The sequence below is a fragment of the Sinocyclocheilus rhinocerous genome, unplaced genomic scaffold (assembly GCF_001515625.1).
Source record: "Sinocyclocheilus rhinocerous isolate Xijiao unplaced genomic scaffold, SAMN03320098_v1.1 scaffold127, whole genome shotgun sequence".
NCBI classification, from domain to species: Eukaryota; Metazoa; Chordata; class Actinopteri; order Cypriniformes; family Cyprinidae; genus Sinocyclocheilus; species Sinocyclocheilus rhinocerous.
In genome coordinates, this window is record NW_015664685.1 from 95,472 (window position 1) to 120,116 (window position 24,645).

The following is a 24,645-nucleotide window of genomic DNA, read 5'->3' on the forward strand; positions in this document are numbered from 1 at the left end:
TTTCCGTGGCCACGGAAAATAACTTTCTTACAGTACTAATGCATTAGAGCATGTAGCTATAGATCGGATCGGATACTAAACACTAACACATAACTAATCTAAACAAACAAACATTCAATCACTCATACATGGGGGAGTTGAAGTGGATAAATGAAACTGGTCGAGAAACCAGAGAATGCAGTTATGCTTCCATCGGCGCCATTTTACAATGGGGGCTACAGCTTATTCTAAAACTCTTTTGTTTTCGTTTCGTTTAGTGAAATGTACGATACTTGCATTGCCTTGGCTGTTGAACGAGCGTCCGGATGTAGTCTTGGATGAAAGCCTTGATGATTTGGAGGTTTGGTGCTGAGTTGAGATCACGTTCTTCCGGGTTTGAAGAGTGATGAACTACAAAAGATGTTATTCTGACTCGGTGGTGATTGGGAGAGTTTTCTTGGGATTGGGAGAGATTGGGAAGTGAAAACATGGCTGTAGTGGAGGCCTGCCAGGCACGGCTGCGCCGGCCCGGCGAAAGACGGGAAGGTGATGAGAAGGAGAGCCAAGAGACAAGAGCCAAAAGCTAGGCGGGTCACTGATGTGAGGCGTTTTAAGTTCTGTGGGGGTCACACCTCTGGGGGATCAAAGAACCAATGGTGTCTTGAACATTTAGAGGGAAAGTTTATGACTCTTTCTTTGTCTTAACAAGCCATTGTTAGAGGAAAATTAATAGCACAGTTTAAAAGGACAAGAGAGGAACTAGTAATAAAAGAGAGTTGATCTGACAAGTAATAATGAATCAGCAGGACAAACTCATATTATTTGAATTACAGTTGCAGTTAGATAGGATGTATGAATATAAAGCCAAAGTGGCATTTGTGAGGTTCAGAGGGAGATGGCTTGAAGAAAGGGAGAAAAACTCTTAAACTCTAAAAAATTTTAAATTTAGAGAAAAGAAATGCTGAGCTGAATTCTGTATTTAAACTTAATATAAATAGGGAGGTGTCTGAAGATCCTGTTAAAATTTCTAATCATATATCAACTTTCTATCAGAAGTTATCAGTAAAAAAGATGATGATGGCAATACAAGATTATTTTTTTTTAGAGAGGATTAAAGTAGATGCTTAATGTATAGATCAGGATTGTATGATGTTGTGCAACAAAGATATTTCTATAGAAGAAGTTAGATTTGGGATCAGTAAAGACAATAAATCTCCTGGTAACGATGGAATTTGTTAGCCCCCAGTTATCTGAATTTTTATTATGTATGTTTAATGAAGCTATTATGACAGGGATTGATTAGTTTGATACCAAAAACTAATAAGGACACTACCCTAATTGACAACTGGAGACTTATTACATTGCTATTGCTATTACATTGCATGTTAAGGTGTTTGCCATTATCTTTGCAGAAAGATGAAATAAAATTCTTAGAACAAATTATAGATGACTGTCAATCAGGATTCATGAAGGGCAGACATATAAGTAATAATATTTGTTTGGTCCTAGATTTAATTGATTATAATGAGTATATTAATAGTGAAAGTTTTATATTTTTTGTAGATTTTTATAAATCATTTGACACCGTTAACCATAATTTTATGTTTGAGACCTTAGATTTTTTTGGCTTTGGTAATTTCTTTAAAAGGGCCATTTATACCTTATATAATGGGTGTAATTGTCACGAATCCGGTCCATGAACTTCCGTCTGCTTGCCACCAGAGGTCACCCTTCCACTACTATGGACTCTTGCACCACACCACTGTTGCACTTCACCCGGACTACAGTTCCCATCATCCATTGCACTGATTACACACACACAGTTGATTACACACACACAGTTGATTGCACACAGCACTGATTGCACACAGCTGTCATCAATCACACCTTCCCTATATAACACTCACTCTGATAGACCCACGCTAGCCCTAGGAATATTCTTGTGCCTTGCCCTCTATATACCCGTTGCCATTTTCTGACCCTTGCCTGTCTCTAACCATGTCTATAAATAAAGCCTTGCATTTGGATACGCACGTCTCATGTCTCGTCAGCCTCGTAACAATTATTACTGTTTACTGCTCAGTAAAACTTATAAATAGCACTACCCCCAGTTTTTTTTTAAATTTTTTTTTTAGAAAGAGGGATAAGGCAGGGATATCTCCCTTTTTTGTTTTTACTTGTAACCCAGACAATGACTCTTTACATTAACAAATATAATTTTCAAGGAATCAGGATTTTAGCAAGAGAAATAAAATGCTGTCAACTGGCAGAGGACACAACTATATTTGTTAGAGATTCATTACAAGTTAAAAATGTGTTTGTTTAAATAAGTTTTCATTGGTTTCAGGGTTAAAATTAAATTTAAAGAAATGTGAGTTGTTCCCTCTGAAAAATAGTCAATTTCTTGATATTATTGGCATCCCTGTAAATAATGTCGTTATCTATTTAGGAATCAAAATATGCAAAGATGAAAAGGAAAGGGGTCAGCTTAATTTTCAAACGGTGCTTCAAAAAGTTACAAATATATTTAATTTATGGTTAATCAGGGACTTGTCAATGAACGGTAGAATTCTTTTATCAAAAACTGAATGTTTATCTCGTCTGCTCTATCCTTCTATTTCACTAGAAGCTCCTAATAATTAAGGAAGTAGATAAAAATCTTTTCAACTTTATTTGGAGAAACAGATCTCATCACATAAAAAAATGAACCTTAAAGGGAACCCCGGGTATTAAGACTTGTATGGCTTAATATTACGTAAATGATGTCTCTTGGGCGGACTTACCCATTAGGCAAAGGTAGGCAACCGCCTTGGGCCCCCAAAGGCTAAGGGCCCCCTAAAATGCTTTTCATCTACGAGATGCACATTAAGCGCAGACATGCGAACAGTTGCTTTTTACGTTTTTTATCACCACGACAACCGTCTGCGTGTCCGAGTTGAACACACTTCTCGTGTATCCTGCTTGTAGCAAATGAAAATATCATGTATCTGAAGCTGTAATTAAATATTGAGCAACAGTGCATATTATATGTTTATTGATTTAAATGCTGCTTACTTATTCATAAGAACCCAAGTAGAGGACACATACGCAGTTACTTGTTTGGTTGATATAATCCTTAGGTGTGTAAATGTATAATTTCCTTTTCATTCTTTTTTTCATTTTCATTTAAATTTGTAGTTAAAATAACTAAAATAAGTGTATTTTAAAGTTTAGAATTAGACAGCCTTTGGCACACAGGCTTACGCTGGTAACTCATCACAGTCATCAGTGAACTTTCCTCCTCAATATAGGCTATATTTTTTCTCACTTTTCTCATTCTCACTAATTCAAGTTTTTATATGAATGAATGAAGGGAACCGACTGTCTTCGGAAAACTTTCCATGGCATTTTCATTTTATCTGCTAAAGTAGCGTTTATGACGCAGCGCTGCTTTGTTTACAGTCGTTACCGGGGAAACCGCTGTATTTCTGATGTTCCAAAAGCACTTCCTGCTGGCAGAGAATCGATGTGCATTTTCAATAATCACGTCTGCAGTTTTTGTTCAGACCAATGTGAAAATACACCCTTGCTATTTCGTGGTCTGCAACATGAAAGAAAGCCATTATAACATGTACATGAAAAATGTAGAAACGCTGGACACAACTGTGGCCACAACACATAATACCATTATGCAGCAGCAAGCATCACAACAAAAAAGGAACCTCAAGGCTAAATTTGTAAATGTGTGCAAATACATAGGGCCCTATTCATATATTTTGCCTGGGGCTCCCAAATCACTAAATCCGCCCCTTACTGAAATATGTAGTAGAAAACCCATGAAAGATTTACATTATTTTAAAAATCCACATAGTTTTAAACATATTTTGGACTATGGGGGGGTGCCATTATTTCAATGACGTCAAATGGTTCCACTCTGTGAGCTACTGGTGCTATCTGTTGTTAATTTTATCGCAACACAAATCACAAATCGTAACACTGATTCGATGTCACATTGTGCGGCTTTTGGTTGTAATTTTCATACAGATTAACAAGGGAACACAGAAACAGAACCAAAACAGAACATAAGCATGACACTTTTCTCAAATTAATTAAAAAAACAAAAAACAGAACATAAGCATGACACTTTTCTTAAATTAATTTAAAAAAACAAAAAACAGAACATAAGCATGACATGACATAAGCATGACACATTTCTTGCATTAATAAAAAACAAACAAAGAAACAAACAAAACAACAGCAGACGTGATCTTTTCACTGGCTGTGATGGTGGTCTGTACAAATGATGGTCTCATCAAAAAGACACAAGATCCAGGGGGCGAGGTTGGATCCTCCCACCTACCCATCTCCACCCCCTGGATGTGGATGTAACGACTCCCCCTGGATCTTCTACAGTGAGGGGCTACTGGGCATCCCTGGTGGATTAAACCATCTCGGGGTGCTTGATCTCCTGGAGAAAGTGAATGAGTGTGTTAGAGAGATGACATTGATTGGCAATCATTTTTGTAATTTTGCATACAGCAAGTTTTGTGGTTGATATATGTTTATATGTTGCCGTTTAATTGTTTTAAAAGTAATGTGTTGATATTTTGATATTTTATTAATAAAATAAAATCAGTGTGAAACCTACTGCCTCACTTTTCTGGATGTGGTGCTGTTATTCATTTGACCAATTCTGGTCTCATCATTTGGCCTTGCATCCAGGCTGGACCCCCGTTGTAGTGAATGTCAGGCATCCCTGGTGGATTAAAGCATCTCTGGGTGCTATATGGACCTTGATAGTGAGCAGTAGCACTTGAAATTGAACTTGATCTCCTGGTGAAGGTGAATGAGTGTGTTAGAGAGATGACATTGATTGGCAATCATTTTTGTAATTGTGTATACAGCAAGTTTTGTGGTTGATATATGTATATTGTGTTAATTGTTTTAAAAGTAATGTGTTGATATTTTATTACAAAATATGGATAAAATATTAATAATTTATTATACTAAAAAAGAAAAATTTAGATAAATATCTTTGAATGCCATCATGCATACTCCACCATTATAACAGACTCCTTTTTTTGGTGGAGCAGTGCTTCTTGTTCAAACTGACAAAATGCACATTTCTCATTCATTTAAATCTTGTTTGTAGTTATTTTCCACCTTTGAAATAAATGACTTACGCATGCAAACCTGTGGGGATTCTTTTTTATACTTCTATCTTCATACATAATTTTTTTTTCATATTTTAATTTATTATGCCTTTATGTTATATTTATTTACGACTATCTATCGCGGTGATTACATCAAATAAAATATAAAATAGAGAAAAGAACAAGGTCTCCACCCCTGAGGTGTAGTACCATCAAAATCCACCAGGTAGCACCCATGCTCCTTTATAACTTTTATAATACTATTTTAGGAGTTTTCGTACTAATTACCTGCATATTCCATCCATATGTGGCCAAATAAACGTGTTCAGTTGTTAAAATACTCAGTCGATGCGTACAAGTGTCATAATCACTTTTATAATCACTTTTCCATTACAAACTGAACTATTTTAATAGCTGAAACAGTAGTACAAGCTTTTTTTGACATTCAGCTCCTAATGGCAATCAACAATAACATTAGAAAAATAATGACAACATTAGATAACATAAGGGGGGGGGGTAAATACAAAGATGAAAGAAAAAACATTGAATCATTTAACTTTGAATCATTGAACTTGAAAGGCAATATTTGAAAAAAATGTTGGAGTCACTGTTTCTGTTATTTTTAAAGGTAAATAAAGTATACTGGAGTGTGATACAAAATGTGGAATGTAAACATGCAAATGTAAACATGCAAAAAGTTTTTATGGATTGATAAAATTGTGTGGCATTTTTTCAGCAGTTTTCTCCATTCAAATAAATAGTTTCTTCACTCTCTATTCCATTCTAAATGTTAAAGCAATAGTTGACCCAAATGTGAAAATTCTGTCAACATTTATGAGTTTCTTTCTTCTGTTGAACATAAAAAATATATTTTGAAGAAGCTGTTAACTGGTAGCCATTAACTTCCACAGTATTTTTTTTTCCTACGATGGAAGTCAATGACTACCAGTTACCAACATTCTTCTAAATCACTTTTTTTTAATGTTCAACAGAAGAAAAACTCTTCGAAGGTGAGTTATTGGTCATAAGTTTTCATTTTATGTGAACTATCCGTTTAATAACATTATGTAGGCCTACAACTTGTTGTACAGTCATTATTTTATCAGTAGTTGATATATAAGTTTTAATTAGTCTTATAAATCTACCCACACTGCATTCATTTTCCATTTAGTTAAGCTAAGTGAATACACAGCATGTACACCGGAGATATATTGTTGTAGGCCTAATGGTTACTTTTAATGCTTCAGTCTGAGGGGCATATGTACATTTTTATGTCATTTTTCAGTCAGGATCTATATCATTAATGGTGACCATAAAGCCAAAAATTAAGCATAATAACCAAAGAAGAATAAACAAACAAACAAACAAATTAAAAGGAAAACAGGAACTTTTGTAGATGCCTCATGTATGATAATAAACAAAGATTTTTAAAAGCTTGAAACTCACCTGATCTACTTCGAGAGAAAGGGAAAGCTGTAAGCGGCCAATTCAAACCAGCACAGAGTCAGCTATATAAGGAGCTTAAGATATCATCTTGTTGTGATGCTGGGTGCCAGAATCGACGGATTACAGGCTTCAATATGAAATTTTATCGCATACCTGCTGCCATTGCCAGACAAAAAAAAAACAAAAAAAAAAAATGTCGTGTATGAATGTCAGTGTGCATGTGTGTAAAACAACAAACTGACGATTTATAAGCCTAATCATCTGTAATTGTATATACATTGTGATTGATTGTGGCTGGAATTTTTAAGAACTTGGTAAGAAAGAATAATCAAGTACAGAAAGTTGAAAATTTGCAGTTTCTGGATTTTTTATTTCTAGAAAATATTCACCTCTTACTTTAAATGTACTGTATGTAAAGTAATGTAAATGTACTGTAATGTCACTGTAAACCATTTACAAGAGGTATACTTTAAAATAACTATTTGGCCATTACGTACATACATCTTCAAATAATATATCCATCACATTAAATGTTTAACTTTTTTGTATTTTGGCCCAGTTCACTCTCATGTAGCTGTATAAATAGTTGCCTGCTGACACTGAAATATATACAGCTTCATGACTGGATAGACACAGATGAGTTTCTCTCTATTATACCCGTTAGGTTTCTCTATCAGGTTGGTGTAAATATGAGTCACTCAACCGGAGGTAATCCTGTCATATCGTCCATCCATTGAGTGAGTGTGTATGTGTCGGCCATTCTGGTATCGTCCATTAAAGTTAACTTTTTCAAATAACAATTGCTGTCACGGACAGTGAGTGATCTTATTCAGGTAAATTCGGATCGGATTTTCTCCGGTAATTGTTAAAAAATAAGCTACCAAAACTTCATATCTAGCGTTAGTGAAGCGGTCAGGGGAATCTTTCTGCCTCCACCTAAGCTCCACCCACAGAAAAACGTCACATTGTTTACTAACTGAAAAGGGGTCTAGTGCACCTTTAAGCTTTAACTGTAATAATTCATGCAGTGTCTTCATATCCAGTTAACGTTATATTTTTTAATTATCGATGCAAGAACATACATTATTAATGCTTCTGTCACTGTAACCCTTTCCTTTCTTTTGCATGTTACTGCATGCAAACCGATAAGTGTCACAAAAAAAAAAAATCCAAATGGCACGGCTCGGGTGAACTGTCAATACAGCATAAGTTGTACAACACCGCGGGACACGAGACAGACAGATATAAAAACTTGCAGTTGATTATGAATAGGACCGGGAAATTAACACCCTGCTTCACGTTGTCCATTGTCCCCATGTCATGCCATTAATAATGTTACTGTATTTTTCTCTTATTTCTATAATATATTCTATAACGTTAAGCATGAAAAGTAAAATGACGAGACAAGCAGTAGTGATTTGAGGATGGGTTGCCGATAGAGGCTGCGCAAAATTTGTGATATATGACGCTCTTGAACACGTCTCTCCAAGTAGACGCTTCTCCGTCTCTCTTGGACTGAGGAGTAAGTACAGTCGGCTTTTTAGTGCAAAATTGTCCACTGATCAAAGGTAGTGGAGGAAATCAGGAAACGCTGTTTGCCTATGCAAAATGAGGTTTACTATTTGTGCAGCCAAACCTGAAGACTGTAAAGATATAGCGCGCATGATTATGGTGAGACGCCATTCAGAACTTGTTAAACTGTGTTGAATGCAGAAGGATTTTCGATTATCTTTGAATGTTTTATTGTAGGAATTGGCCGTTTATGAAAAGATGCCCGACCAAGTGAAGATATCCCATAAAGGTTATTTTTAAATAAGCTGATCCATTTCAAGTTAGTAAAGTTAAAATGAAGTCACATGTTTCTTACTATGTCTGACTCTACTGGTTTGTTTTCTCTTAGAGTTGGAAAGGGATGGATTTGGCCCCAATCCTTTTTACCAGTGTCTTGTAGCTGAGGTACCTGAGGAGCACAAGTCTAAAGATGGTAATGACTCCTAAAAGACCAAAACCACATAATATCCAGAGAAAACAGAGCAGGAATATGGCCAACAATAATTTATAATGGATTACCTGAAACAGGGTGACCATACGGGTCATTTTTACGGGACGCACCCTTGCCAGTATTTCTATATTGCCTAAAATATCCAGGTTTTGGCTGTTTGCTCTGTGCAGATCGATCGTTGTATGCATAGGCGGAGGGTGAACCAACTCCAGGAAGGCTAAACGCAGCCAAATGTATTAAACATCATAAACCCGTCTTTTTAGGCAAGAACCAGTCATGGGTGTCATGTAGGCTAAAAAAATGTTTAATGGGACTGAATTTGTATTTTAACGTGATTACAATTTAATAAAAACGTTAGAAATTGATAATTATATAACGTTTCCTTTCCAGGGTTATTCAAACAGCGAATAAATTATATAGAAAGTGACATCACTAACATTGACCTATTGCGAGTTTAGGCACTCTAAAAACAAAACAAAAAACTATCCTAATCACTGAAGCTGTATACACTGTGAAATTAATCTCTTACTTACATTGTACATACATCTGCGCTTTGTTGTTTATGATGAGAGAATTCGCAAGAGTCCGGAATTCAGTCAGCGAACGCGCGCGCACTCAACAAAACTGATGAGTTTCAACGATGACTCATCTGAACGCCTCTGATTGGCCATTGCATTCCTAAGCTCAACAGAATTGTGTGTGATTGGTTAAAATGCGCAACACTGTAAAACGCCTAAAATGAAATACGGTGCAACATGAGCAGATCTTAATTTGATTCCGCAATCGACACTGTCTATTCATATTCACTTTGTTAGCAGCAGACGTAATATATTTCATTTGTTTGTGCAGGGGCATTTTTGTCCAATTTAGTGGCATTTTGCCCCAAGTCTAAGGCTAAGCCTTCCCCAGCCTTACACACGCTCCGCCTATGGTTGTATGGCATTATTTCACGAGCTATAGAGAGCAGACGGCTCCTTATGCTTTTAAATCGCTCTTGCGGTTCTTTGGTGTCATACAATGATCAGTGCGCAGCTTCATGTCGAACGACCGAACAAACCAACACTTGCGCATATTTGCATCGCTTTGTTTGTTCTCACCTTCTCACGCGCGACGCGCCACGCCACGATTGGTCGATTATGTACAATACCTGCATGTTATTGGTCAAACTACTTTGGATGTTTTAGGCAATATAAAAATCCTGGCCAGGACGTGTCCCGTATAAATGGCACATATGGCCACCCTACCTGAAATAACCTATTATATTAAATGTAGTTTATTTACTTTTCACCAGATATTTTAGGATTTTTGTCAGAATTAGTTGCACCAAGAAAGATCTTTGCTGATTACATTTACATTTACGTTTATTCATTTAGCAGACGCTTTTATCCAAAGTGACTTACAAATGAGGAATACAACCATCAATTCATCATAAAGAGGCAATAAACACAAGAAGTGTTAGTAATACCAAGCTTCAGACATCGTTCGGAATAGTGCAAGCCAGAACAGGGTTGGATTAAGGAATAATGAAAGCATAGAGAAAGAAGTTGTTGTTGTTTTCAGCAGGGTGAGTTTTCAGGTGTTTCTTGAATATTATATTGTCAGGGATTTGGCATTCCGGATAGGGTTGGGAAGAAGATCATTCCACCAGCAAGGAACTGTGAACGAAAGCGCCCCCCAGCAGTAATTAATCTCAGTTGCTATGACAGCTCAAAAGTCACGCCTTCATGAGATGGATGCATGAATTTACAGTTTTACTGCCTTTTAACTCCTTAGTAATTAACAGCCACAGTAAATGGAGTATTATGAGGGTTTAAGACTTTATATTTATGTCTTCACAAGTACCGTATTGTCCCGAATATAAGACGATGTTTTTTTCTTGGAAATACATCTGAAAAAACGCGGTCGTCTTATATTCAGGGTCTAGACTTTGACATGTCAATAATACACCCACAACACTAGGTGACGCCAAATACGCATAAAACGAGTGTGCCATGAAATACGTAATGTAATGCGTGTTGTAAAGATCGCGAGTAAAAACAAAAGAAGCAGAAAACCTTACAGCTGCGCGAGTCGTGACTGTCACGTTAACCAAACTCCCTCTGTGATTTTAAAACTTAAGACAGTACCCAGATTTGAAGACTACAGTAAGATTTAACTTCTACTGTTAATAAGATTTTGGTAGGCTACTATTAGATGGATAGCCTAAATGTCCTAATTCAGATGGGCTACCTGTTTTTTTTTTTTAAAAGTGTATATTTTTTGAATTTGAGTGTTGGTACATTTTACCAGTTTTTACCATACTTTCAAAACAAAAATTAAAATAGGAAAAATATGCAATATGAAAATAATTGAAGACAAAATGTGTTTTACTGAGAAAAAACAAGATTTGGTTTTTAAAAAGCCTTTTTCCAAAAGGTACATCTGGAAAAAGGGGGGTCGTCTTATAATCAGGGTCGTCTTATATTCGGGCCAATACGGTATTCTTAGAGAAACTGTCATCCCACAGGACATACCAAGGTTGGCTATGCTCTCTTCTTCTATACATACAGCACTTGGAAAGGGAGGACTGTGTATATGGAAGATCTGTATGTGATGCCAGAGTACAGAGGTGTGTATACTTCATCAATTAGTTTTATCCAAAATGCAGAACTCATTGGTCATCTCTGCTTACACTACAGGTAAAGGCATTGGAAAGGCTTTAATGGCAACTGTTGCCAAAGTAAGTTTTTATTATTATTTCTTTTTTAATCTGTAGTTTTATATTATCTGCATAAATCTGTGCATTATGATATTTAAATTTTTTAATGGTATTTTGTGGTTAAACAAGGAATGATCCGTATGGTTTTAATGTAAAAAGGTAAATGTAGTTTTTGTCACTTTATAGGTGGCCAAAGAGCAGCATTGTGTGCGTTTACAGTTCTCTGTACTAGACTGGAACAAGCCCTCTCTAGACTTTTATTTGTCTAAAGGTGCAGAGGACCTCACAGCTAAAGAGGGATGGCATTTTCTCCGCTTTCATGGAATAGCTCTGGATAATCTAGGACTGGAAGCACCTTAAAGACCATTAAGACATGTGACTAGTTTAGTTAAGGAATACTTAGTGAATAGTTTTGCTTTGTATGTTAACTTTTAATACTATATCTTCAATCTTAGAAAAGGTTTAAAAAATCTTGAAACAAGAACAATAAAAATGTTGATAATGATATTCTAATTAATGTTTCAATTAATGTTAAATTTTGTGCCAATGTTCAATGCAAAGTAATTTTGACATCTTTAAAATACATCTTGCAAATACTGTTTTTGTTGTAATTAGTAGTTGGAATATTTCAAGCTTCTGTCCTCAACTTGAAATTGCAATTGTCCCTAAACATTTTGTAATTAAACTGAACCTTCTGATTCACTGTGCGCAGAGCAACATTTATAAAACAATGTGTAAGAATGTAAGAACTTGACTGGCCTGCACATAGCCCAGACCTGAAAACCTTATTTTATAAGTGAACAGGATGAATGCCTGTGATAATCGCATTTGAAACACTGCTTTATGAAGCATATTTTTGCTGCTGTCTTGTTGCATTCACACTACTTTAACCAGAAGATGTCCTTTGTGGGGTTTTTCGAGGGCTTCGAAACAGCGGTGCATACGGTGCGTCCATTTCACCTGGGGCACTGTTACTTCATTTATACATCATATTTACAGCAGATTAAATGATCTATAAATAGAGATTTAAACCTACAATTATATAATAAGGAATTAGAACAAGTTAAAATGATAAGATTTCTGGGTATGTGGTTTGACAGGAAAGCTACATGGAGTACACATATAAATAAGATCAAAAAGTCAAAAGAATTAAGGATTTGTTGTGGTGCCTATCCTCCTTCTCCAGTTCCAGCATTACAGGTGGAGATGGGGGAGATGCTATTAAAAGGTCAGAAGGAAAATCCCCCAACAAAAAAAGGTATTAGAAACATGTTAGGAATATAGGATAGAAACAATTAATAGTTTTGGGTGGATCATTGAGGATTTGGTGCAGGATATGAAATTAAACGAGTGCAATATTATGCCAGTTTAATATTACCACCAATACCTCTATGGATTTTAACACAACCAAATGTTGATTTATTCCTATTGGAAGCATGACAAGATAAGGGTCAAAATGCATTAGAGGCAGAGTTAACAAGGGAGTATTTACGGACTAAGTATGAACATTATAATCAGGTTTTTACAGATGTGTCTAAAGATGCAGGGAAAGGTCAAGTGTGGGTTTGCATACATCATCCCAAGGAGAGTGAAAAAGGAAATCAGATCAAGTTTCAGTGTTTACAGGAGAATTACTATTAACTTGAATTACTAATAATATTACTATTAAGTCTGGATGCTCAACAGATTGAAACGAAGATATTTTGATGGAAATATTTCAGATATTACATATAATGTAAATAAGAGTTTGTATGGGTTCTTGTGCATACTGGAGTTTCAGGGAATGAATTTAAATTAAAGAAGCTATATACAGTATTATATATAAGATGGAAGAGCTGAACAACCAGCATAAGTCCTAATAGATCTGGTGAGAGAAGATCCAGAAATGATCTTCTATAGAACTGAATATTCCACGTTGTAAAGAAGAAGTTAAGGCTATAATTAGAACAGCTATAAAAGGCAAATGGCATACAATGGAATGAGGAGGAAAGAGGAAGACATATTTATCAGATTCAAAATAAAATTGGTGGTGAAAGAGGAAGTCGTCGCAGTAGAAGAGAAGACACAATCATTACCAGACTTCACCTTGGGCATACAGCTCTGAATTATTCCCTGTATAGAATGAACAAACATGAGTTTGGGAATTGCAGTCTATGTGGATTAGCAAAAACTGTAGAGCATGTATTAATATATTGCACTGCTTATCAAAATGAAAGGATAATTCTGGTGGAAGAGTTAAAAGAAATGGGGATAGGAAATATTACACTTAAAAAAACTGCTGAATAATGGATTGGAAAGTTATAGAGTATATAAAGCATTAATAAAATATTTAAGAAAGGTGCATCTGTTTAAGAGGATTTAGAAGCCGATTTATTATTAGTGGTCCTTTCCTTAATGTTTTTTTCTCTCTCAGCTTAGTCTTTCTTCCTGTTCCTTCAATGAATCACACTCCAGCTCAGTAGGTGGCGGGAATGCACCTTTTTGTTTGTTTGCCAAACGCCATAAAAAGCCAGAAGAAGAAGAAGAAGCGAGACGCTCCATAACCCACAGTAGATGGCAGTAATGCTCTTTTTAAGAATGTGAGCCGCCAATAAAAAAAGAAGAAGAAGATTGCTTCTTTGAGTAACTCGCCATCTCTTTTCCATTTGATTCGCATTTATACAAAGATTTAAACACCAAGAAGGCTCAAATGGCAACAGAAAGCGAAGAGAACGGCACGGAAATGCAAACTGAGGTCTGAATACTTTGTCACATAAGGGGCCAGTGAAATATTAACGCTCGAGCTAATGCTAGTAAGCACTATGATGAATTTATGTCGGCGCTTCATGAGTATCACATTTTTAATCGAATACTTCTGATGTTATCAAACCTTTATGATATACGATTATTACATTTGAAAGGAAAACAGTGACGTGGTTAAATATGCTGATCCAATTAATTTAATATGTTTTATCTCTGTGGTCGATGTAAATTATATGTTGTGTCTCAGGTGGAGGCGTCTGCTTATTCGCTCGCTCGGTGTAAGCTGGAGAACCTCCTCAATAAGAGCATGAGGATCCGGATGACAGACGGGCGCACGCTGGTGGGACTCTTCCTGTGCACAGACAGAGACTGCAACGTCATCCTGGGATCTGCACAAGAGTTCCTCAAATCCACAGGTACCCAGAGCACCCTGGACACACACCTTATGCTTTATCAGCACTTAGGTACTCAATATTACTCTTTAGTGCAGGAGTGTCAAACTCAATTCCTGGAGGGCCGGAGCCCTGCAGAGTTTTGTTCCAACCCTGCTCCAACTCACATACCATGTAGTTTTCAAATAAGCCTGAAGGACTTGATTAGTTGGATCAGGTGTGTTTAATTAATCCGGCCCTCCAGGAATTGAGTTTGACACCCCTGCTTTAGTGTCAAGTTATTTTACTGTTATTAGTAGTGCTTGTTTATGCAAGTCTACTTTTGCTGTATATTGTCAGGAATTCGAACTACAATCTAATAATTATCAAAGACTTACCACAAACTATTTCTGCTATGGATACTTTGAAACTTCTAAAATGATTCAGTCTGTTGAGGAGAGGCAAGGCTTCAGACTTCAACAGATCATCACCACCTAATTTGGTAGTGGGGTGATGCTGTATTTGTGAAATACTATAGTATTTCACGAAAAAGTGCAGTTACTAATGATATTTCATATTTAAAGGAGTAGTTCACCCACAAATGAAAATTTGCTTACCCTCAGGCCATCCAAGATGTAGGTGACCGACTTTCTTCAGCAGAGTTCAGTTTCTTGCACAGACAAGTCATTTCACTTTTTAAGACCTCAATATATCATCAGGATAGGGTTACCATATGCCCTCTTGTTCCCAGACATGTGCCGGTCGGGATTTCTAAATTGGCAAAACATTTTTTTTTTTTTGCTTTGTTTTCTTGTTGTTTTCAAATTTGCTAAATGTAGTGACTGAAAGTATTTTGACCAATAGGGTGCAGGCATTGTACATAATCCTCCAATCATGGCGGCAAGAAGATGGGATCTGCAGAGAACGGTCAAAGCAATGCAGATATGTGTTCAATGTTTGAGGACTGTAGAGAGCACATCAACAGGAAAACTAAGCCAAAACCTGGATATTTTAGGAAATTTTGAAATCCTGGCCATAAAATGTCAGAGAAAAAGAGGATGTATCTCGCAGTATTACTTAAACACACTATATTAATTTTGTGTTGCCTGTATCTGCTTTTTTAACTCCCAAAGGGCCTGCGAGTGAGTAAATTTACAGCAAAGTTTCATTTTTGTGTGAAGTAATACGTAAAGTGTAGCTTTACTTATATAACAACAGTAACATCAAAAATGGGAACTGAGTTGGGAGTCTACAGCTCTTGATTTGTCTTTTTATCAAAATTTGCACAGATTCTTTCTCACAAGGTGAGCCCAGAGTGTTGGGACTGGCGATGATCCCTGGCCATCATGTGGTTTCTATAGAAGTGGAATCTGAAAGCCTTCAGATGACCACCCATGGACTCTGACAACTTTAGAGGCTTTTGGGGTCACCATATGGACTACAGAGAATGTAGTTTGCACACACACACATTTTGTCTGCAAATATAGAGATGGCAGTGAAGATCCACTCTAGCTGGATTTATTCACCCCAAATGGATTTTTCCTTATTTTTCAGGGAACTCCAATTCCATACACAGTGGTTTGGTCCTCTGTTGAAACAAGAATAATAACAACATGATGTAAACTGTACCTTTTTGTTTGTGTGTTTGCTTGCATGTGAGTGGTGCACGTTGTGTGTAAATACTGACACTTTAATTTTTCAATAAGAGACATCTTTCATAATCTTTCTCATATTTGTCTTGTCATTGCACCACTAATTTTCCCTCGTAACCTCAAATCACCAGCAGAGGTTATTCACAGAGTTCATCACAGGCCACAGACTTTATTGCATTAAATGTATTAGTTCATTATTGGTATTATTATTGCATATGTAAACAGAACAGCATATTTCAGCCGTGCTGAAATAACAAGAGTGATTTAGGGTGCTAATACATTATATGTATCAGCACAGTACGTTATTTAAATGCTTCTTATAAAAAGAATAAAACAAATTCTAGGAAAATGTTTAGTTTTCTATAGAATTCATCATAATTATTTATCACTACATGAATATATTAACTAATTTAAAGAAGGGCTGATCTAAATAACATCCTGGTCCAACATAATGGCCAAGTTAACGTAAAATGAAAAGATATATAATATATTTTAGTAGGGGTGGGAATCTTCAGGCACCTCACGATCAGATCCGATTCCAAAATGGTTTTGATCCACATTTGTTTCTTATTATTTAATGAGTTTACTGACCATGAATATAAAATGTATATGTGCATTTTTATTAAATTAGTTATATTAGTTTTATAAACATTTTTTGCTGTTTGCTGACTGATGACATCAGACAGAGGCAGGTCTAATAGGCTGCATTCACACATTTTAATGCACAGCTCTGTTTTAGCATATCAGATGTTTTGTCCTGTCAAGAAAACATAATTGACTGTGTACTTTCATATAATAAAAGCATTTTGAGGTGCAAGTGCCTCATACCGCAATTGCGCTTCAGAATGAGCACACAAAAGCGCATGTGAGCATTTTAAAGCAGCGGTCTGTAAGTAAGCGTCATGTGTCCAAAATGTACTGCATTCCTGACGGCATAAATTATGCATTCGTAGAGCATTAAGAAAGTAAATTACTGAAATAGATGCATCGGAAAAATATTTTTCTTTCTCCCACCCCTATTTTTAAGTGTTTTCAAAAAAAAAAAAAAAAAATTGTCTCAACAAAGACCCCCTGCTCTTTTCTTGCAAATTCTTGTACACAACAACAATTTACTCCATGCGAATAATTTTTATCTCAGAAATAATTACAATAACAAATCCACAGGTACCCAGAGCACCCTGGACACACACCTTATGCTTTATCAGCACTTAGGTACTCAATATTACTCTTTAGTGCAGGAGTGTCAAACTCAATTCCTGGAGGGCCGGAGCCCTGCAGAGTTTTGTTCCAACCCTGCTCCAACTCACATACCATGTAGTTTTCAAATAAGCCTGAAGGACTTGATTAGTTGGATCAGGTGTGTTTAATTAATCCGGCCCTCCAGGAATTGAGTTTGACACCCCTGCTTTAGTGTCAAGTTATTTTACTGTTATTAGTAGTGCTTGTTTATGCAAGTCTACTTTTGCTGTATATTGTCAGGAATTCGAACTACAATCTAATAATTATCAAAGACTTACCACAAACTATTTCTGCTATGGATACTTTGAAACTTCTAAAATGATTCAGTCTGTTGAGGAGAGGCAAGGCTTCAGACTTCAACAGATCATCACCACCTAATTTGGTAGTGGGGTGATGCTGTATTTGTGAAATACTATAGTATTTCACGAAAAAGTGCAGTTACTAATGATATTTCATATTTAAAGGAGTAGTTCACCCACAAATGAAAATTTGCTTACCCTCAGGCCATCCAAGATGTAGGTGACCGACTTTCTTCAGCAGAGTTCAGTTTCTTGCACAGACAAGTCATTTCACTTTTTAAGACCTCAATATATCATCAGGATAGGGTTACCATATGCCCTCTTGTTCCCAGACATGTGCCGGTCGGGATTTCTAAATTGGCAAAACATTTTTTTTTTTTTGCTTTGTTTTCTTGTTGTTTTCAAATTTGCTAAATGTAGTGACTGAAAGTATTTTGACCAATAGGGTGCAGGCATTGTACATAATCCTCCAATCATGGCGGCAAGAAGATGGGATCTGCAGAGAACGGTCAAAGCAATGCAGATATGTGTTCAATGTTTGAGGACTGTAGAGAGCACATCAACAGGAAAACTAAGCCAAAACCTGGATATTTTAGGAAATTTTGAAATCCTGGCCATAAAATGTCAGAGAAAAAGAGGATGTATCTCGCAGTATTACTTAAACACACTATATTAATTTTGTGTTGCCTGTATCTGCTTTTTTAACTCCCAAAGGGCCTGCGAGTGAGTAAATTTACAGTAAAGTTTCATTTTTGTGTGAAGTAATACGTAAAGTGTAGCTTTACTTATATAACAACAGTAACATCAAAAATGGGAACTGAGTTGGGAGTCTACAGCTCTTGATTTGTCTTTTTATCTAAATTTGCACAGATTCTTTCTCACAAGGTGAGCCCAGAGTGTTGGGACTGGCGATGATCCCTGGCCATCATGTGGTTTCTATAGAAGTGGAATCTGAAAGCCTTCAGATGACCACCCATGGACTCTGACAACTTTAGAGGCTTTTGGGGTCACCATATGGACTACAGAGAATGTAGTTTGCACACACACACATTTTGTCTGCAAATATAGAGATGGCAGTGAAGATCCACTCTAGCTGGATTTATTCACCCCAAATGGATTTTTCCTTATTTTTCAGGGAACTCCAATTCCATACACAGTGGTTTGGTCCTCTGTTGAAACAAGAATAATAACAACATGATGTAAACTGTACCTTTTTGTTTGTGTGTTTGCTTGCATGTGAGTGGTGCACGTTGTGTGTAAATACTGACACTTTAATTTTTCAATAAGAGACATCTTTCATAATCTTTCTCATATTTGTCTTGTCATTGCACCACTAATTTTCCCTCGTAACCTCAAATCACCAGCAGAGGTTATTCACAGAGTTCATCACAGGCCACAGACTTTATTGCATTAAATGTATTAGTTCATTATTGGTATTATTATTGCATATGTAAACAGAACAGCATATTTCAGCCGTGCTGAAATAACAAGAGTGATTTAGGGTGCTAATACATTATATGTATCAGCACAGTACGTTATTTAAATGCTTCTTATAAAAAGAATAAAACAAATTCTAGGAAAATGTTTAGTTTTCTATAGAATTCATCATAATTATTTATCACTACATGAATATATTAACTAATTTAAAGAAGGGCTGATCTAAATAACATCCTGGTCCAACATAATGGCCAAGTTAACGTAAAATGAAAAGATATATAATATATTTTAGTAGGGGTGGGAATCTTCAGGCACCTCACGATCAGATCCGATTCCAAAATGGTTTTGATCCACATTTGTTTCTTATTATTTAATGAGTTTACTGACCATGAATATAAAATGTATATGTGCATTTTTATTAAATTAGTTATATTAGTTTTATAAACATTTTTTGCTGTTTGCTGACTGATGACATCAGACAGAGGCAGGTCTAATAGGCTGCATTCACACATTTTAATGCACAGCTCTGTTTTAGCATATCAGATGTTTTGTCCTGTCAAGAAAACATAATTGACTGTGTACTTTCATATAATAAAAGCATTTTGAGGTGCAAGTGCCTCATACCGCAATTGCGCTTCAGAATGAGCACACAAAAGCGCATGTGAGCATTTTAAAGCAGCGGTCTGTAAGTAAGCGTCATGTGTCCAAAATGTACTGCATTCCTGACGGCATAAATTATGCATTCGTAGAGCATTAAGAAAGTAAATTACTGAAATAGATGCATCGGAAAAATATTTTTCTTTCTCCCACCCCTATTTTTAAGTGTTTTCAAAAAAAAAAAAAAAAATTGTCTCAACAAAGACCCCCTGCTCTTTTCTTGCAAATTCTTGTACACAACAACAATTTACTCCATGCGAATACTTTTTATCTCAGAAATAATTACAATAACCTATTTACATGGCTCCATTCTCCAGTAAACATCGGAGAATATTTACATTAGAAATGTGACATTTCTGCTTTATAGCAGATTCTGACCATAATGCATAAAAAGGGTCTTGCATGGTGTGTTCTCTGTTTTGTGATGTCTGTAACTTTGTTGATCCCAGGTATTCAGTAAGTTTCTTACACGTATACATTGAGTCCATATTGGCTGGAAGGGACATTGGATGTTGCAGAGACCGTCTGAACCATATGTCTGGATTGAGGCTGGTAGGAGTATGATCTGAAGTTCTGAAGATGTGATCTAAACAAACAAAATGAAAAAAAAAAAAAAATATTGTAAACACAGACATTTGTAAAAACAAACAACTGATGTCACCTGCTGCCGCACTGTCCGTACAATGTCTTAGGCAGGTTACTAATACAGAGTTTCTGAAATGGTTAGTAATAAAGTGTCATTTTAACAGGGCATGTGTTGCATACTAAACTCACTTTTTGTCCTCTGGGCTGCGAATTCCACAGGAACACAGCAAGCAGCTGCCACCACATAAAGCCATTGTGGCCGAACTCCAACCAATGTACAGCCCATCTCCGATTTCATACCTAAAGACATAGGACACATCAAACGTTACACCGCAGCGGCATTCCAAGACTGCTGATCTTTTATGACTGGCCAATTTTGTCTGAAACAGTGCTCCTACTCATTTGATATTGCTTAATTAGAAAACTCTCACAAATATGATGAACTAAGAAAAAGAAACTGATTCTTTGGGTCTTAATATTTTCTCTAATAGTTCTACATACTAAGATAAAGACTCTATATTCCACTTACTTTATTCCTGGATAAAGGGGGTCAAAGAATTCCTGAGTGATATTGAAAGCATACCAAGACGCTGCAATCATCGTGCACAGACCTGAAACATGAACATTAATTTTGGGACAAACTGCAAAAGGTTTAATCACATATGCTTCTTACCAAGACAGTCTATCATAGGCCTTTTGGAAGACATACAGTATATATTATGAAAACATAATCTTTATAGTTCTTGGTAAAACTTTACAAGTTTCAGTTCATTAACATGAACAATATTTAATTGGGTATCATTACGATACTTATGCAGTGTTTACTAATCTTGGTTAATGTTACCCTCTACGTACTAATATGTTTTTAACATTGCAGTTTGTATACATTAATCTAATATGAACAAACAATAATTAACAATGAATAGTATATTTATAAATTATCATTACCCTAGATAGTGTATTTATAGGTTACCATTTACCTAGTAACAAATGCTATATAAAATATAGTATATTGTATAAAATAAATTCACTGTTAGTTGAAAATCTAATGAATGAAAGTTAACAAATTTAATCCAAGTGTTAACCAGCTCTTTTTGTAAAAGAACCCTGACATTACTTAAGTAAAGGCAGTTCTCTAGTAGTGCTTAAAAAAAAAACCACACAAACATATTTGATGTAGCTGTTTGGTAAACAAAATAAAAATGCCAAACTGACATACTTTCATACAAGACTCAGTTAGATAATGATGGTAGATTTTAACTGAGAGGAAAAGGGAACTTCTCATGCTTCATAGAGAAATTTTACACAATTGCTTAAACAAAAAATTATGTTGACCACAACTGTGGTTTGCTGTTATTCTCATCAATGGTTCTGTGTGCTCTGTGCAGTGTACCTCGACCTGAGAAAAAAAAGTATCACAACTAACCCCAACCTCCCCTATATGACAGGTGCTAAGACAGTAAATGATGTAATTTGGTGATGTTCTTACCTTGAAGTATGAAGAAGACACCTCCAGCCCCAGCGATCCGACCCTTCATTACGTAATTTTCCCCTCCTATTTTGGAACACTGCATACCCACTAGAGTTGCCACCAGTCCGAATGTGCCCAGCACAATAGATGTGATCATTAATGCACGGCATGCTTGGATATAACCTGAGAAAAAAGAGAAGGAATAGTTACAAAAAGTCTGACAGCTGATTGGCTTGGTGGTTTTGGAGAGGCTCCTAATTTATTTATTTTTTTCCTCTTGATCACAAATGTTATGACAAACCCAAACCATATTTCTGCTTATAGTGTACAGCACTCCCTGGTCTCTACTAAATGAGGAAAATAAATAAAGTGTTACCTTTTTGGCTAGAAATATGAGATAATATGATTGTTAATGCTTAATAATGTACTTATTAAACATTATCTAATGATTAACAGATCATTATTTAATGCAAATGTAAATGTTAACAGATGTTATTAAACTTTCAATTCATATCACTTTTTAAAAATGAAAATGATTTTAACAGATGATTTACAATGATTAAAAACTTCACTAATAAATCATTAACAAACATTATATAATGCTTAACGGATCATTAGTTAATGCTTACAAATGATTAAACTTACAAGTCATTAAACTTTCAATTCATATGATCATGCCGTTTTAAAAAATCTACAAATAACTGGAACAAAAATTATACAATTATTACAAGTTTATTTATTAATGTACTTTTGAATGCTAACAAATGTAATTACATTTAAGTTCAAATATTACCTAATGCTTTTTTACATTTACAAATGTTGAAGAAATTGCTTAATTAGTAATTTTAATCACTTTACAAACTATTCATGTTAACATATTATTCATTTACTCATAATCACAGTCTTTAAAGGTCACACAGTGGAGATCAAAATAAGAGAACAGTCTAAAAATGATTTTTTTTTCTGAAATATTGTTAATCTTCATTACTCAAAATTTGAAGGAATATTCTGTTCTACTAACATGTTTTACAAAATAACCAGAGAATTTCAACAACAACAACAAAAAAACACTTTAATTTGTGGAAACACAGTGATCAAAATTAAAGAACAGTAACCACTGTAGCACAAAAGAAGATTACAGCTAAAATTTTGGAGGGTTATAGCTGTCAAAAATTAGTAGAAAGTGTAGAGGCCCTTGCTTTGAATGACTTTAGCACATCTGTGGCTGCAGGATATCACTAGTTTCTCGCATTGCGATCTTGGTGATCTTGGTCCACTCTTCTTCCAGTCTCTTCCATAGTTTGGTAACTGTAGTGGGTTTCTTGGCCATAACTTTGTCGCCAAGGATTTTGCAGAGATTTTCATTTGGGTTTAGATCTCTGGTCTGGCCATTTCATTATTTCATTTGACTCCTGTACACTGTTGACCCCTTAACCAACCCTTAAACCTACCCATACCACCAAGCGTGTCCCAAATCTTACCCATATCACACCCCAATAGCAGCAAAACTGTTGTACATTAACAAAAGCTTTTAATAATTGTATAACATCTGTTAAAATCTGTTAAAATAATTTGAAGATTTCCAAGATGTGCATGATTATATGAATTAAAAGTTTAATGACATTTGCATAAGCATTTTAATTTACATTAAATAATTATCTGTTAATCATTAGGTAATGTTTATGTAACGGGGCGTTCGGGAGATGAGAGGCATGCGGATCCATATGCAAGCTTTTATTCACAGACATGGTCAAAACACAGGCAGGGTCGAACACCAGCAAACAGGTATGGTACGGGCAAGACACACGAGTAGTCCAGTAAACAGATGGAGGTCGATCGGCGGCGAATGTGATCCAGGGGGCAAGGCAAACGGGTAATCCAACAGACAGGCGATAATTCCAGGGCAGGCAGAGATCAGACAGGACGAGATAAACCATGCTAGAATCAAGACACAGGTTAAACAGGAAACAAACAGGACTGACTGTCCTAAACTCCGGAAACACGGAATGGCTTCGTAAAGTTGCTATCCCTAGGAGAGTAATAAACGCAGACAATACTCGGTGATCCGAAAGAGGAAGCCCAAGGCTTATAAAGTGTGTTTGATTGGTTGCAGCTGTGTGTGTATAATCAGTGCAATGGATGATGGGAACTGTAGTCCGGAGTGACATGTAACAGTCTGTGTAGTGTGAGAGTCAATGTAACAGAAGAGTGACCTCTGGTGGCAAGCAGAAGGAAAACCACGAACCGGATTCATGACAGTTTAGTTTATTAGTAAACACAAGCACATTATCTCATGTTTTAGCTATTTGAATATATATATTTTTAATGATCTGTTAAGCATTATATGTTTGTTTATGATTTATTAATCAAAGTTATTATAAAGTGTTAGCCCTACCCTTATTAAGTGTTATTATTATTTTTATTTTTTAGTTTAAAAGTTTTTATACACAACAATACGATACAGTATGATGTGCTTTTATCCCAACCGTTTTCTTGTTCTCTCTGTGCACATAGGTGGAAAAATGTGGAAACTACTTGTTTTCAATATTGTTTTTGCTAAATCTTCTGAACTTTCACATGTAGAGATCCTGCAATCTACAAGAAGTTCCTGAGGAATGCTGTTCCTTTATTATACTAACTTTATGGACCATTTGGTTCACACATTTACAGACATTTCCTGTTGATTGCATCCGAGGCACAGTCCCAACGTAAATGCATCTGACTAAAGATACACATAATCTTTCACCGGCAATAAACGAACTACACCACGTGGTTCAGGGGCAGTTCTAGAACTAGAACCGGCAATAAACGAACTACACCACGTGGTTCAGGGGCAGTTCTAGAACTAGAACCGGCAATAAACGAACTACACCACGTGGTTCAGGGGCAGTTCTAGAACTAGAACCGGCAATAAACGAACTACACCACGTGGTGT

The 24,645-nt window shown here is 35.9% G+C and overlaps 3 protein-coding genes and 1 long non-coding RNA gene across 5 annotated transcripts in view; 3 read left to right on the forward strand and 1 right to left on the reverse strand.

Annotated features, from left to right (window-relative positions):
- The first annotated feature begins 7,925 nt into the window (after positions 1–7,925).
- sat2b (spermidine/spermine N1-acetyltransferase family member 2b) lies at positions 7,926–11,820 on the forward strand. Its single transcript, XM_016541102.1, has 6 exons — positions 7,926–8,228; positions 8,307–8,358; positions 8,458–8,541; positions 11,066–11,167; positions 11,238–11,278; positions 11,444–11,820. Exons 1-6 carry the CDS (start codon positions 8,166–8,168, stop codon positions 11,615–11,617), a joined length of 516 nt encoding a protein of 171 aa, XP_016396588.1. The 5' UTR covers positions 7,926–8,165; the 3' UTR covers positions 11,618–11,820.
- A 1,957-nt stretch (positions 11,821–13,777) lies between these two features.
- Positions 13,778–16,091, forward strand: naa38 (N-alpha-acetyltransferase 38, NatC auxiliary subunit). 2 transcript variants are annotated; one of them, XM_016541100.1, is made up of 4 exons: positions 13,778–13,991; positions 14,247–14,415; positions 15,660–15,819; positions 15,925–16,091. In XM_016541100.1, the coding sequence occupies exons 1-3, from the start codon at positions 13,947–13,949 to the stop codon at positions 15,773–15,775; spliced, it is 330 nt and encodes a 109-aa protein (XP_016396586.1). In that variant the 5' UTR covers positions 13,778–13,946; the 3' UTR covers positions 15,776–15,819; positions 15,925–16,091. The 2 variants fall into 2 exon arrangements, with proteins under 2 accessions (XP_016396586.1, XP_016396585.1); XM_016541099.1 differs by having other exon boundaries at positions 13,780–13,991; positions 15,660–16,091.
- A 1,101-nt stretch (positions 16,092–17,192) lies between these two features.
- On the forward strand, positions 17,193–18,862 carry LOC107730357 (uncharacterized). Its single transcript, XR_001638672.1, has 2 exons — positions 17,193–17,234; positions 18,431–18,862. It is a non-coding gene; the product is annotated as an uncharacterized LOC107730357 (long non-coding RNA).
- A 944-nt stretch (positions 18,863–19,806) lies between these two features.
- The window catches only part of cldn15b (claudin 15b), a 7,696-nt gene continuing 2,857 nt past the window's right edge, over positions 19,807–24,645 (reverse strand). Inside the window, exons 2-5 of the mRNA XM_016541179.1 lie at positions 21,729–21,893; positions 20,769–20,850; positions 20,429–20,539; positions 19,807–20,240 (exon numbers count right to left, since the gene is read on the reverse strand). Coding sequence (XP_016396665.1) covers positions 20,120–20,240; positions 20,429–20,539; positions 20,769–20,850; positions 21,729–21,893 — 479 coding nt within the window. The 3' untranslated portion in view covers positions 19,807–20,119. The remainder of the gene's footprint in view (positions 20,241–20,428; positions 20,540–20,768; positions 20,851–21,728; positions 21,894–24,645) is intronic.

Coding starts and splice junctions, on each gene's coding strand:
- naa38 (XM_016541100.1), top strand. CDS start 13,947: ATGGCAACAGAAAGCGAAGAGAACGGCACGGAAATGCAAACTGAG. Junction 13,992..14,246: donor GCACGGAAATGCAAACTGAG/GTCTGAATACTT, acceptor GTTGTGTCTCAG/GTGGAGGCGTCTGCTTATTC. Junction 14,416..15,659: donor AGAGTTCCTCAAATCCACAG/GTACCCAGAGCA, acceptor AAATTTGCACAG/ATTCTTTCTCACAAGGTGAG.
- sat2b (XM_016541102.1), top strand. CDS start 8,166: ATGAGGTTTACTATTTGTGCAGCCAAACCTGAAGACTGTAAAGATATA. Junction 11,168..11,237: donor TGTGATGCCAGAGTACAGAG/GTGTGTATACTT, acceptor CTTACACTACAG/GTAAAGGCATTGGAAAGGCT. Junction 11,279..11,443: donor TAATGGCAACTGTTGCCAAA/GTAAGTTTTTAT, acceptor GTCACTTTATAG/GTGGCCAAAGAGCAGCATTG.